Source organism: Podarcis cretensis (assembly GCF_951804945.1).
Source record: "Podarcis cretensis genome assembly, chromosome: 5".
In the NCBI taxonomy this organism is placed as follows: domain Eukaryota; kingdom Metazoa; phylum Chordata; class Lepidosauria; order Squamata; family Lacertidae; genus Podarcis; species Podarcis cretensis.
In genome coordinates, this window is record NC_137174.1 from 21,463,818 (window position 1) to 21,479,449 (window position 15,632).

The window sequence follows — 15,632 nt, forward strand, 5'->3', positions numbered from 1 at the left end:
TATCTGATCATGTGTCCGTTTCTATCCAGCACAAAAATGGCCTACTCCCTTTCTGGAAATCAATTTCCACTTGGTTTGGAAACAGAACATTGCTGCATGTATGACTTTTACAGATAAAGTGGTACCTCTGGTTACGAACTTAATTCGTTCTGGAGGTCTGTTCTTAACCTGAAACCGTTTTAACCTGAGGTACAACTTTAGCTAATTAATGGGGCCTCCCGCTGCCACGCCAGCCCATGATTTCTGTTCTCATCCTGAGGTAAAGTTCCTAACCTGAGGTACTACTTGTGGGTTAGTGGAGTCTGTAACCTGAAGTGTTTGTAACCCAAGGTGTTTGTAACCCGAGGTACCACTGTACACAAAATGAAGAAGGCTGGGGTGGTTGTGGGCAGGGAACTCTGATGGGAAGCTCTACTGCCTGGATTAATACTGCTCACAGCAGGCTGGAAAAAACCCCCAGCTTTGTAGAAGCAGTTGTATAAAACCTACCTGAAACCTTAATTAACAAAATCAGACATTTGAGGCGAGTGGCTGATAGCACAGATGCCTTCAGAGAACATAGCAATCCATCACTCGAGTGTTGTTTCCATTTGGCAGCCAAGGGCATTTCTAGAATATGTAGAAGGTTTGTTCTGATTTTGGCCTGGCTTTTGTTGCTTCAGCAGTTGAGAAACTAAGGGCAGGGGATAATTTCTGTTTATTAACCCCGGTGCAGAAATTCTCAGTCACCTAATGAGCTAGGATTCATTCCATTTACATTTAAACTAGGCTGATGGAGAAAACTTTGTTTATGGTCCTCCAGTGTCCATCACTGGACACAAAAAACCGGAAAAGAACACAGTAGCGGGAGAAATTGCAGTTGTTTGAATTTATTGCAGAAACCAAATTTCTTGCAGAAACCTTTGTTGGCAGAACGGTTGCTGACAATGTGAATGGGGCAGCAGGGAAACTTGGTAGCACCAGATGGATAAGTAGAAAGGGGCTGTGAGTGTGTCCTCTGAATGGAAGATGGATTCTAGAAGGAATGGGAGGAATTAATTGATGTGGAACTGATAGACAGAAAGCACATAAAGCCTGAATGTTTGAAGGTGAGAGCTAGTGTGATGGTTTCAGAGAGTTGGACAAGGACTAGGGAGATATAGGGTTGAAGCCTCACTGGGTGAAGGGACGATTCATTATCTCTTGGCCCAACCTATCTTGCTGTGAGGATAAAATGCAGGAGCGGAGAACCACATATGCCACCTTTTGGTGGTAACTTTTAAAATGGTGGTAGAATACCAGGTTCCACACCAAAGATGTTGATCAGTTCAGGGCTGTTCAAATGATTAGTTTCGTGCTGATGTTCAGAGAATCTGTAATGAGCATTTTCGCACTGTCTTCATACCATTCCTCTTGTCTTTTGCCATTATCCTTCTCTGCTGTTGCTGAAAGTGTCAACTCTGCCTACCTCGTTCAAGGCAGAGGAAAGGAAGACTTCTGTCTCTGGTTTTGAGGCTCTCACTGCTGATCTGTTCAGCGTTACAGTTGCAGTAGTGTAAACAAATCTGAGTCTGGAGTTTTGTTGGAGAGGCTGTGCTAGCCGTTTGTCTTTTTACATGCTGAAAGTACTATGAGGCAATTGGCTGACTAATCTGCAAACTTTGGAGAGAGTTGAAAGTCTTTTCCTTGACTATTTTTACAGCCTGGAAGCTACAACGTTTTGAGTTTAGTGAAGAAAGTAAGTTATGCCGTGTTATTTGAGACAGAGTCAAGGCCATGCATTATAGTTATTTGCAGGCATGGAAAGGAGAACATGATTCTCAGGGCTGGTTCACAAATGCATGCTCACCATTTGTCGAATACAGTATTGGGTTGTTTTTGCACATCTTTGTCTACAGGTGTATTGTGATACTTGTTTATACCTGAATGAAACCTTTTGGGGATCATTGAGCTGAAGTCAAGGTTCATTGCAGTTTTTTTTTAAAAAAAATTTTATTTGCAAAGATGGAAAATAAGCAGTGAGACAGAAAGCCAGAGTTGAAAGCAGTAGTGAAGGAATCTCTGATCTATGGGCTTACTTAGCCCCACTCCCAGCTAGGGCTGGGCGATGTAGTGATATATTGTCCAAAACCGGTTTGAAGTCCATATTGTGATATTGGTTTCATAATTTTTGACCTGGCAATATATCACAAATCACGATGTGTGTGTGTGTGTGCCATGCAAAAATCACGATATGGGGGAAACCGTGAAGCCAGCCAATACTCTCTTGATTCCTGCAGCCCCTGTGAATTCTGCTGGCTCAGCTCTCTCCTCCTTCATGCAGGGGGCAGTGAATCACAAGAGCAGGTGCTGACAAAAAATCATGAAGCCAGCTAATGCCTCTACATCGTTCCATCCTTATTCCACACATTGTGATATATCAGCATATCACAATGTTTAGCTGGTGATACATCACAATGTTGAAAACCAGATATCACCCAGCATGGGAGGTTGATCGGTGCTAGGCAGACTTGCAGAGAACTGATCGTAGATAGCGTTGAGTCAGTGGTCGCGGTGCATGTTGGCACCAGTAATAAGGGGAAATGTAGTTGTGAGGTCCTGGAAGCCAAATTTTGGTTGCTAGGCAGGATGCTGAAAGCCAGGAACTCAAAGGTAGCGTTTTCTGAAATGCTACCAGTTGCACTTTCAGGGGTGGCTAGGCAGCCTCATCTTCCGTGGTCTCTGTGCATGGATGAGATGTTGGTTTGGATTTGTTGAAAAGAAACAATGTACTAAAATGTTGCCACAGTCAATTTCTTTTGGGCTTTACAACTTATCACATGGACTTCCTGCTGAACTGAAATTTGTGAATGCACAGTCAAGTGTTATGTAAACATAATTGTTGCTTTGGAAGCATTTATTTGTGTATGCCAATGAACTGCTATGTTGCTCACACATACTTTGCAGAAAACTCCCCACCCCCCAAGTTTCTAATACACATTAGCTCAGGTTTGGCACTTGCCCGTAAAACATTAGCTGCTTATGCGTATTATTACAGATGGGGGAGTAGAATTGTCCAAGTTGCAGATAAATTCTTGAGGTTGACAAACTGTTATGTTGGCCATACCTTTTAAAACACAATTAAAAGGAAGCATATAAACTATCTGTGGCCTACTTCTTGATTATTTGTGTAGGGAAGATCAATCTAGTTAACACCCAAATAATAATAAAAAAGGTAAAGGACCCTGACATTTAAGTCCAGTCACAGACGACTCTGGGGTTGTGGTGCTCATCTCGCTTTACAGGCCAAGGGAGCCGGCGTTTGTCCACAGACAGTTTTTCCGGGTCATGTAGCCAGCAGGACTAAGCCGCTTCTGGGAAAACCAGAGCAGTTTACGGAAACTCAAGTTACCTTCCTGCCGGAGCAGTACCTTTTAATCTACTTGCACTTTTTGGCATGCTTTCGAACTGCTAGGTGGGCAGGAGCTGGGATCAAACAATGGGAGCTCACCCAGGCACGGGGATTCGAACTGCTGACCTTCTGATCAGCAAACCCAAGAGGCTCAGTGGTTATATTAGCTAACACAAAAATATTACATGCCCAAATGCCATGTGAGTCAATATGGAATTATGCTACTTAACCAATGATTATGGACTATTGGCGTGGCTTGGGTATGTTGAATGCCACTGCATTTCTCCTTCTTACTGATCTTTCTTTTCTTTTTCTTTTTCTGGTTCTATCTAGTCACAGCTCTATAAAAGATGCACTATTACCGGTATTCTTCTGCTGAAGTCAGCTGTTGGTACAAATACCTGCTTTTCAGCTACAACATAATCTTCTGGGTAAGTATTCAGTCTTCTTTTTTTTCCTATTTTTGCCAAATCTGCCATGTTTTGAACGCTCAGGTGCTGTGTACCTCAGATTGGACAGATTTTATGTTGACATCAAATGCGTTGACCATGGGATGGAGCAAGATATGACAAACTGTGAAATAGCATATGGGTGACTTCAGCTGTCATCTCCCTACAAGCCTTAGTTTTTTGGATTTTTAGAACCTGATAGCTGGTGTTGCAACTTTGTTGAAGTCTAACACATCCAAGGGACGCGGGTGGCGCTGTGGGTAAAACCTCAGCGCCTAGGACTTGCCGATCGTCAGGTCGGCGGTTCGAATCCCCGCAGTGGGGTGCGCTCCCGTTGCTCGGTCCCAGCGCCTGCCAACCTAGCAGTTCGAAAGCACCCCCAGGTGCAAGTAGATAAATAGGGGCCGCTTACTAGCAGGAAGGTAAACGGCGTTTCCGTGTGCTGCGCTGGTTCGCCAGATGCAGCGATGTCACGCTGGCCATGTGACCCGGAAGTGTCTGCGGACAGCGCTGGCCCCGGCCTCTTAAGTGAGATGGGCGCACAACCCTAGAGTCGGACACGACTGGCCCGTACGGGCAGGGGTATCTTTACCTTTAACACATCCAAACATAGCCCTGGAGGGTTTCCCCCACCATTTAATCTCCAGATTTGGAAACATTTCATTTGCTTGGTTTTTACTTCCAACAAGAACTCCAATTTCTTTAAGGGTTTTTATATTGAGCTGTTGTTTTTAAAAAACACAGAGGAAGAGACAGAACAGCAGCAAAATAGCAACCTGGAGTAACCAGAAAGAGAGACCCCTCTTGCTCACACATGCTGTATAGAGCAGCACTGTGATGCCATTTGAACAGTGGCTCTCTTAACAATGTATAAATGTGGGTAACTTGGAATCTTTTGGTTTCTTGGTTCCTCCTTCGAAAAAGGTCAGCCCGTAAGCCTTTGTTCGTTATGAACATCTTGCTGTCTGCCAGGAACATCATCTCGTCTGTTTTTGTTCCCTTGAAGCTTGAACCCTAACAGAGTTTGGTTGGGAGCTTCTAACCCACTTGGGAGACGTTGACCAGCTACTAACACATTCCCTAGACAGACTCTGGCATGTTGATCCTAAAGAAATGAGGGCTGGAAGCTCCTATCCAGTCTCTGGGCACAAGGAAATGTTGTTTGAAAGCTTCTCCACGCAGTTAAGTTGATTCTACCACAACAACATAACCACTGTCTTCCTAGAGGTTGGCATGATGTGGTTAAATTGGCCTCCAAACTTAGCTTTCGTAGTGGCACAGTCTTCTTTTTCTCCCTCCCTCCACCACCAAAGGGATTTGATTTAATTTTTTATTTCATTTCACTTAAGAATTGCTCCCCAATGAAAGTGGGTAACTATAAAAGTACCAGCAATGCAAACACAGTTTTTAGCCATGTATGGGGCTTGCCACGAGCTTGAAAACCACTCTGATTTTGCAGTCCCAAACAGAGAGCAAAGCCAGGGAATTTTATCAACTAATGGCCGGTCACAAGCTGCACAGATCTGACTTAAGAAGTCCAGCTTTCTACTCTCTGCAAATATCACTTTGAGCAAAGCCCAGCCAAGTACAACTTCGTGAATGTATTCTGGGTTTTTTTTTACCATTTCATTTTCTGAGCACAGCGAGACTTGGTTCTGTGGACTTTAACTTGATTGCCATAACAGTTCAACTATTTATGGCATTGTAACCAGTTCTTTGATCCATTAAAGGATATCTTTTCTGTTGCCCTTTAACCGTACAATAATGGAATCCGGAAGCCCAGATTCCTAGTAACTACCTTTTGTTTACCAACAGAAACAAGTAACACTGCAACAAATCTTCCGAACAAAGGCTGTTTAAGCCTCTGCAAGTATGTGCGTGTAATATAAATGTGGGAAAAGTCCACTGCCGAGAGTAGAGTTTTTCTTCTGTTTGAGGGATTTGGGGTGAGGTGGGTTGGAGGAGGGGGGTTGGGGTGGACATTCCAATTTGGGGGGAAAGATGAAGTTTTCTCTCCCCCCCCCCGACCCTCTTTCAGTTTCAGAGTGAACAATGCACCTGTTCATATGATACTTCAAGGGCCCAATCCTGCTCCTTAAATGAAGCCTGATGCTGCCTCCACCATCCATGCAGTTGTATCTATGCCTGTACAACCCCTATATGTAGCCAAAATCACATGGTTGATTCCCAGATTTTATATGGGGAATTAACCCCATAATGTCGGCCTCCATGGTATGGTTCCAGGTATGTAGGCCACATTGGGACATATTCTTTTGCCTGGATGGCCAAGGTGAGGCTGGCATTTGGATAGTAGTAGTAGTAGTAGTAGTAGTAATAATAATAATAATAATAATAATAATAATAATAATAATAATAATAAAATTAATTATACCCCACTCATCTGGCTGGGTTTCTCCAGCCACTCTGGGCGACTTCCAACAAAATATTAAAAACACAATAAAACATCAAACATTAAAAACTTCAAACCTCTGGAGTATTGTCCAAACCAGTGCTGTAACCTACGATTTTTGGTTCGCTGATGCCACAGTTTGTAAGCCTTCTAACAGCCAGGATAGCTCAGTTGGTTAGAACATGGTGTTGATAATGCCAAGGTATTTGAAGTTTGATCCCCATATGGGAAAGCTGCATATTCCTGCATTGCAGGGAGTTGGACTAGATAATCCTCAAGAACTCTCCCAACTCTAGGCTTCTTTGAACATGGGTTGTGACACAGTTGGTTTGGCACAAAGATAGTAAGTGAAAGTGCCTGTGCCCATGTAAGGCTGACTGTAGCTAAAACTCTGAATGGGACCCCTCCCTAAAAGGGAAATCCTTGTGGTAGGAGAAGTAGGTGAGGCTGCAAGATTCTCTTCACAGCCGATGTAGTTAATTGGCACCTCCTTCAGGGCAGCCTAGAGGAAGCAGTTGAGCCCATAAATGCGGAATTTCTCACAAATCCATTGCCACCTGCTTAAATGGCTTTTCAAAAGATCAGACAAATTCCTGGAGCATAGGTTTGTCGATGGCTAGTTGAGATATCAAAATGGAACCTCCCCTTTCAGAAACAGGTTTTTTTGGGGGGGAGTAGCCAATATGATGTTGTCCAGAGGCTGTTGGAATCCAACTCCCATCATCAGCACCAGCCACCTAAACATTGGGGGCGGGGCGGACAACCGGTCGGTTACCCCTGCGTTGTATCTTTTGAGTACTTACCGTATTTTTCGCTCTATTGGACGCACCGGACCATAGGAGGGGGAGAACAGGGGGGATTTTTTTTTCTTGTTCTCCCCCTCTAAGTCAAGGTGTGTTCTGTGCGTTCAAGGTGCGTTTACCCGAAGCCTCCAGGGGCCCAGCGGGAGTTCCTGCTGGGCTGTGGAGGCTTTGGGTTCCTTTCGACCTCCTCTTTGGGGCTGGTGGGGGGTGGAGCACTGCTTTCCCCCACCGCCAGCCCCAAAGACCAGGTCGGGGAAGAGCAGGAAGGCGGCGCTCCGCCTCCCCGCTGTCCCCCCAGCTTGTGGGGCTGGCGGTGGGGAGAAGCACTGCTTTCCCCACCGCCAGCCTCCAAACCAGGTTGGGTTGGGAGGCTACTATCCGCAAGCCTTGCGAGCCCAGCGGGAACTCCCACCGAGCTCCCAAGGCTTGCAGATATCTGCCCGAAGCCCGGGGCGCACTGCTCAGCTCGCCCCAGGCTTCGGGATGCAGGCTGCTATCCGCAAGCCTTGGGAGCCCGGCGGGCACTCCCGCCGAGCTCCCAAGGCTTGCGGATAGCTTCCTGAAGCCTGGAGAGTGAGAGGGGTCTGTGCACACTGACCCCTCTTACTCTCCAGGCTTCAGCGAAAGCCTGCATTTGCCCCATAGGACGCACACACATTTCCCCTTCATTTTTGGAGGGGAAAAAGTGTGTCCTATAGAGCGAAAAATACGGTAGTTTGATCTGTCAGGTCAACTCTTGCAAGCTGAAGATAGGGAAGTCTTGTGTCTATCAGCTAGAGCAGGAGTCAGCAAACTTACCGTGCCTCAGGCCGGTGTCTCCAGCACCGATCGCGCAGTGGGCAGAGGAGCGCGTGCCCATACGCGTGCGCACACCATATTTCCGGTGCACTTCTGGGTCAGAGGAGCACCGGAAATAGCTTGTGCGCATGTGCATGGGCCTCCTATGAACCGGATGTGCACCGGAAATAACGCTTGCGCATGCGCACAAGCTATTTCCGGTGCTCCTCTGATCCGGAAGTGGGCAGCCGTGCAGCGCTGCCCCAGTAAGCGCGGGCGGCAGGAGTCACTGCGGGCCGGAGAAACGAGTCCCTCGGACCCTATCCGGCCCACGGGCCTTAGTTTGGGGACCCCTGAGCTGGAGGGAAAGTTGATGGGTTACAGGGGTTGTCTTCGCTGTAGGGGGAAAGCAACAAGCTTTAAGGAAATATTGTAAGGGGTGCTCCTTTTGCCGCTTGTCTTCTCTTGTATATTGTTTACTACAAAGCTTGATGACTAAGCTCTTTAGCAATTACAGATAGGTAGCCGTGTTGGTCTGCCATAGTCAAAACAAAATAAAAAAATTCCTTCCAGTAGCACCTTAAAGACCAACTAAGTTAGTTCTTGGTATGAGCTTTCGTGTGCATGCACACTGTGTATCTGAAGAAGTGTGAATGCACACGAAAGCTCATACCAAGAACTAACTTAGTTGGTCTTTAAGGTGCTACTGGAAGGAATTTTTTTATTTTGTTTTCTCTTTAGCAATGAAACGTCTGATTTCCGAAACAGCATCTGAGCACTGAACTACGGGTATATCACAAGTGGACTGGTATATCACAAGTATTTACTGCGTTTTCAATTGTTCAAGATAAAAATCTATTTTGGAAAGAGAAGAAATGAGCACTGAACCACTGGATCTATTACAAGTGAACTCTTTCTTTTTACTGCATTTTCAATTGTTTTAAGATTCAACCTATTTGGGGAAAAACTACATTTGCCATGTTTAAGGATGTAAATAATTTTCAGCAGAACCTGTTTAGGAAATTAGCTTTCAGTCATTATGAGATGAGAAATTTTAGGGAGTGTATGAATGTGTAAACCAGCCTATATAACAGGAGTGGCAAATAATAATAATCATCATCATCATCAGTGCTTTTTTCAAAAAAAAAGTTTAGGGGTATTCTCATTTTGACTCAAGAAAATCACCATTTTATAGTTCAGATCAGGAAAAATAAATACAATAAATGGATAAAAGTAGAAAGATTCACAAAATGTTTAGGAGAATGCGTACTCCTGCGTCCCTCCAGAAAAAGCACTGATTATTGTTATTATTAACCTGAGGACTGTATACACCCTGGGGTGTATATGCTAGAGTGTCGCCACCCACAGTCTCTCTCTCTCACACACACCCATACATGTGTGTATACACAAACTTCCCTCACTGCCCAGCTCTGTGTCTATGGTCCTACTCCTGTTTTTCTGCCTCCATCAAAATTGGAGAAGTTTTACAGAGGGGGAGAGTGGGGCAGAGAATGGCTTGATGGGCTGGATCAGGCCCCTGGGCTGGGAGTTAGCCACTACTGTTTGAGAAATAAGAATGAGAACAAAAAGCTTCTGTGAATTGCACACCCACCCACACTGAAAGCTCAGCCCTCTGGCTAGTCTTTTCATATCAGATTTGAAAATCTGTGAGCTGAGCTGTTTGTGTGAGTTAAAAGAGTTTCCTCTCTGTGTGAGTTCCCCTCACCTTCCTTTGCTACTTACTCATCAGCCTTTGTGAAGTTCTAATGCATGCGTTCACCAGGAGATGGGGGTCTCCTGGCTTAATGCAAACAGATGTGTTTTGTGTTTACTTTTCCTTTTTCTCTTTCATCCTTATCAAAGATACCACACTTGTCAGCCATTTCCTGCTGTGCTTCTGGTTTTTAGGTTGCGATAAAGCAAGGTAGCATTGTCTGCAGAGACCATGGATAGTTCTGGCTTTTAGAAAGGTTTAGGACACAGTTGTGTCAATTGTCCTTTGTAAATATTATTATTATTATTATTATTATTATTATTATTATTATTAATAATAATAATAGAAGATCTGGAAATGAAAAGAAGAAATCCTAAAGCAGACTAGGAAATTAACTTTTGCTTTAAAAAGTTCATGTCACATGCATGTGGTGGTTGTTTTTTTTAGGTGTTACGTAGGGCGTGTTGAATTTTCCAGCTTTCAGACTCCCAAATGAGGAGCGCTAAAAAGGGTTGTAACATAACTTGGGAACTTAAGATATATTTGGGTTAATCAATATAATTTAGTACTGCCTGGGAAGTAAAATGTTTGTAAAATTGTGTAGAAAAAAATGATTTTCAAGTACTTGTGTTTATATTTTATAGTATTACTAATTTTATTTAGCATTACCTGACATCTTCAGAAGGTAAAAATAAAAATTCCCCGAAAGCAGTTTATGAGCTTCTTCATTAAAAACAGACTTAGCAAGCTAAATGTTGTCCAGTCACAAAAGTAATAGCAGATTTGAATTACTCACACACCAAAATTAAAGACCCCCTCATTGAAGAAATTGCAAAAAATTGAGTCCAGGGGTCAGCAAACTTTTTCAGCAGGGGGCCAGCTGACTGTCCCTAAGAGCTTGTGGGGGGCCGGACTATATTCTACTATATTCTACTATTATCTATAATCACACATTCTACTCATGTAAAAACACCAGGCAGGCCCCACAAATAACCCAGAGATGCATTTTAAATAAAAGGACACATTCTACTCATGGAAAAACACGCTGATCCCTGGATCGTCCACGGGCCGGATTTAGAAAGCGATTGGGCTGGGTCCGGCCCCCGGGCCTTAGTTTGCCTACCCATGGTTTAACCCCTAAAATGACATGCCCCACAGGATAGTTGGCTGGTTTAATCTAAAGAGAACTGACAGAACACCCCTGGAAAATGCAACTGGATTGGATACAGAGGCTTGCATATGCTCTTTGTCAGGCTTGGGAGGTTGAAGGGCTTGGTGTTCAGCTGTACTCTCACAAAATGCATGCTGGTCATCTGTGGACAGAGGAGGTCTGAAGATGCTGCAGTGGTGGGGTTTGGGGGCTGCACTCCTTTTTTGTGTGTGTCTGTTTTGGGTGTGCATATTGTGCTTGGCGCAGGATCCATGTCTGCGAGGGCCAGGCAGTGCTAGAAAATATGGCGGGGGGCGGAGATGTGACACAACATTTTATCTCATTGCAGCAAAATGAGCACTTCACTTTCTCCAAGAGAAGTGGATGGCTGCTGTTCATTCTGATGTGGCAAAGTGGGTGGGAACTGTCCACGTGGACAGTAGATAATGGGACCCAGTCCTCAGGACCTCCGTCATTGCCAATCAAGCTTGCTCCTGTTTGGTTAGTCTCTTGGGTTTGTGTGTTTGCCACAAAATTATAGAAAAGTAATCAGCTTTTAGAAGTTTTGGGTAGCTGTTTGGGCTTTCTCCTTGGCAACACCAAGCCGTTGGATTCCAACATGCACATGAACCCAACCCCGGGTGATGTTCTAAGAAGGTGGAGGGTGCAGAGACAATTCTCAAGAATTCAGAAGCTGCAACAGGAATCCCTGAGAATTCTTTCTGCTTGTTTGTCACTGCTCACCTTGGCTCCCAGGGTCAGTTTTAAAATCCATCAGCGGGTCTGTATTCCCGAAGAGAGTGGAAGTTGAAACAGCTGTTTAAATCTTAGTAAGCTTCCCTCTGTTTTTACAGGTGCTTTTAAAGCTACGTAGATGAACGTTCTGCTGTGTAAATGGAGATGACTGTTGTGCTTCTGCCCATGAGAAATATTTTTTCATAATAAAAAGTACCCACATCAGTTTTGTAGCTATTTTTCACCCTTTTTCTGGCCTTGAGGTCTTGCAAAGTGTACTAGGTAAAGGTAAAGGTACCCCTGCCCGTACGGGCCAGTCTTGACAGACTCTGGGGTTGTGCGCCCATCTCACTTAAGAGGCCAGGGGCCAGCGCTGTCCGGAGACACTTCCGGGTCACGTGGCCAACGTGACAAAGCTGCATCTGGCGAGCCAGAGCCACACACGGAAACGCCGTTTACCTTCCCGCTGGTAAGCGGTCCCTATTTATCTACTTGCACCCGGAGGTGCTTTCGAACTGCTAGGTTGGCAGGCGCTGGGACCGAGCAGCGGGAGCGCACCCCGCCGCAGGGATTCGAACCGCCGACCTTTCAATCGGCAAGTCCTAGGCGCTGAGGCTTTAACCCACGAGGTTAATGCCTGCAATCTCCATGCATCAATGTGGTGATGGTTTATGGTGGCAGAGTAGACAATGTGTCCATGGCTCGTAGTTCTAATGCAGTAGTTCTCTTTTTTTCTTCCAGGCCACACTTTCAGAATAAAAATCTGCTCACGTCACACCATTTTTTTTAATTAATAAGAAATAAATTGGGGGAAAACAAACAAACAAACAAATCTCCTCACCGTGTTTGATTTATAAAATGGAACACAACTACTTTATATTATGATCACGAGACACCCAGAAAGTATAAAACAATGCAGCTACATAGGAATGTGAATAGTTCCCAAAAAAGAATTATAAACTAGCCTAATATATATGTACTGTTATAAGTAAAAAAAACCTGCCCCTTTTCCCTTTGGGGGTATCCAAGAGCCCATATAGATTCCTTTTGTAGGTTCTCTATTGGTAGGAGAAAATAACAGAGACCAATCAGAGAATATTGAGAAACAAAGCAGCTAGTAAGCTTTATTAACTGTTGCAACAGGGTGCTCACCCCCTCCCCCGCCACACAGGAGGGAGGAGGAACCCAGAACAATGGTGTGCAAGCCCTTATATAGACTTTTGAAATTGCTACCCTGTAGCTCAAGACCACCCCCCAATACATCATACATACATCAAAGAAGGGATGTAGCCCAAGACCACCCCACAGATAACATCATACCTACATCACAGAAAAGGTGGTCTACAACAGAAATCTGAGTGCCTTGTTTTTACCCTGTCTGCCAGGTTACCTGTTAATGGTCGCTTGACTGGAATACCTGGGGAGCCTGGCCATTCTTTTGTAATGATAATACTTAATTCCTGAGCCAGGTCACAAGCTCACCCTATTCACACCTTAAATGTGCCCTTAAGGCAGGATTTGTGAGGACAGAGACAATGGGGAGGTTTCTGCATTTCCTTCGACCTTGTGGAGAAATATTTGAGGTAACTGAAAGAGTCAAAATGGCTTTAGGACTTTTCCTGTGGGTTTTGGATGTGGTTTATATATTTATATATGTGTTTGCTTGGTACATTTATGAACATTTATTTTATATATATAAGACCTAAAAATTCTTATAACAGTACCTTACGTATGTAAGCTCAATGAGAGGCGTGAGCTTGCTTTGGCCGGGTAATATCATTTATATGGTGAGATTGTCCTCAGTATCTAATTTTGAAAAGGTGTCTATCCATATTCAGCAAACAAAAAAAATGGACTTGTTACTATAGTATAAACTGTAGTATATTGTATAATACAACAGTGAAATGTTCAAATGCTCAGTTGCCCTTGAATCTTCCCACCACCCTTGCTATCTGCTCTTGCCACACCAGTATGGTGCGCCACAACCTTTGAGAACCACTGCTCTAATGGGTGAGCTCCATGCATTCGTGCATGGGTTTCTTTAGGGGGGTGGTAATAATAATAATAATAATAATAATAATTTATTTATACCCCGCCCTTCCCGGTTCAAAAACCGGGTTCAGGGCAGCTAACAACAAATTTAAAACACTTAATTATAAAAGCAGCATAAAATACAGTATAAGAAGAAGAGTTTGGATTTGATATCCCGCTTTATCACTACCCTAAGGAGTCTCAAAGCGGCTAATATTCTCCTTTCCCTTCCTCCCCCACAACAAACACTCTGTGAGGTGAGTGGGGCTGAGAGACTTCAGAGAAGTGTGACTGGCCCAAGGTCACCCAGCAGCTGCATGTGGAGGAGCGGGGAAGCAAACCCAGTTCACCAGATTACGAGTCCACCGCTCTTAACCACTACACCACACTGGCTTTCATGTATAAAAACATGAATAACAATAAAATTCAAAATTCAAAAATCAATTTAGGGGAAATAAGCATTAGATAATCCACAGGGCTAGCTGGCTGAATTGGTCCTACTTGGGCCAGCGAGGAGGCCAGGGGAGAATTAGCTGTGGGGTCTCAGAGTGGGTGATCTTCATAAAAGGGGAGGAGGAGGGAAGAGAAGGGAAATAAAAGATCAGGCTGAATTCAGATTAAAGGCCAGGTGGAATAGCTCTGTCTTGCAGGCCCGAAGGAAGGAGGTTCAATCCTGAAGGGGCCTAGTCTCATGGGACAGAGCATTCCACCAGGTAGGAGCCATCACTGAAAAGGCCCTGGCCCTGGTGTGGGATAGTCTGACTTCCTTAGGGCCCGGGACCTCTAAACTATGGTTATTCATGGACCTTAAGGTCCTCTGTGGGGCATACCAGGAGAGGCGGTCCCGTAGATACAAGGGCCCTAAGCCACAAAGGGCTTTAAAGGTCAAGACCAGAACCTTGAACCTGACCCTATACTCCACCGGGAGCCAGTGCAGCTGGTAAAGCACTGGGTGAATATGCTCCCATGGCAGGGACCCTGTGAGGAGCCTCGCTGCAGCATTCTGCACCCGCTGGAGTTTGTGGAACAGTTTCAAGTATCTTCTGTGACCCGAATAATGTTACAGTGGACCCTCCGGATACGAACTTAACTCGTTCCGGGGTTCGTCCGCAACCCAAAAAGGCCTCAACAAGAGGTGCCGCTTCTGCACATGCGCGCGAGGCGAAACCCAGAAGTATACACTTCCGGGTTTGCTGCGTTCACAACCCGAAAGTTACGTTACCCGAAGGTAGCGTAACCCAAGGTAGCACTGTACTTCAGAATGAAAGAAGAGCCCTGCAGGATCAGACCAAAGGCCCATCTATTCTGGCATCTTGTTTCCCACCAGATTGTCTATTAATGGGAAGACCACAGGCAGGACATGAAGACAATAGCCCTCTCCTCCTGTTATTCCCCAGAGGCTGGTATTCAGAGACATGCAGTCTGTGATCCTGGAGGTAGCTTTTAACTCTCCTGACTAGTAGCCATTGACAGCCTTGTTTTCTTTTGGCCCAGTCTTGGGGCCCAGTCATACATTACAGTTCCACAATGAGACTTCAGTTGCACTGGAATATTGCACTCTGGTTTTCCACCTCGAGCTTTTGAGATCACTAGAGCATTTTTTCCCTCTGAAAAACGTTTGAATGGCTCTCACTTTGGCCTCATGCTGTGCGGCAGTAAATAAGCTGAACTGGCACCCAGCTGGTTTGCTTGTGGGGAGCTCAAAAATAAACAACCTTTGCTTGGACGCAGGGGGGGTAAAACGCATACTTGTGTGGCGGAAATTGCGATGAAATCTATAGCTGCTTTTGCTGGAGGGGAAGCAAAACTGATCAGACCTAGCACACTGTGTAAACGAGTTTGGAAATTCATTACAAAGATAACAGTTGCCTCTCGCTCACTCATGACTTCCTTCCTGTTTCATCACCTTCTCAGCTTCATCTTCTCTGTAGAAATGCTCCTGTTTAGGCTGTTGATCGGTTCATCTGTTCCAAAGAGCACTCTCTTGTGTGTTGCAGTTTTAATATCAGATGGGTGATTTATTTCCCCCCTACCCTCTCTAGACTGAGAAGTGGGGTGGGGCAGTTAGCACAATCCCATCTTTGTGCCTCTGGAGATTCAGCGTATCATATATGTGTAGGGGGGAAACTGGGCTCAGATGATGCTAATTCCCTCCTCTTTGAGGGTTTTCCTGTTCAGGCTTACAGCCTCTTC

At 44.9% G+C, this 15,632-nt stretch overlaps 1 protein-coding gene across 2 annotated transcripts in view; it reads left to right on the forward strand.

Annotated features, from left to right (window-relative positions):
* Positions 1–15,632, forward strand: part of TSPAN14 (tetraspanin 14) — a 46,921-nt gene that overhangs the window by 16,740 nt on the left and 14,549 nt on the right. For both annotated transcript variants that reach the window (XM_079975741.1, XM_079975742.1), the window contains exon 2: positions 3,704–3,801. In XM_079975741.1, the coding sequence (XP_079831867.1) occupies positions 3,721–3,801 (81 nt within the window). In that variant the 5' untranslated portion in view covers positions 3,704–3,720. The remainder of the gene's footprint in view (positions 1–3,703; positions 3,802–15,632) is intronic.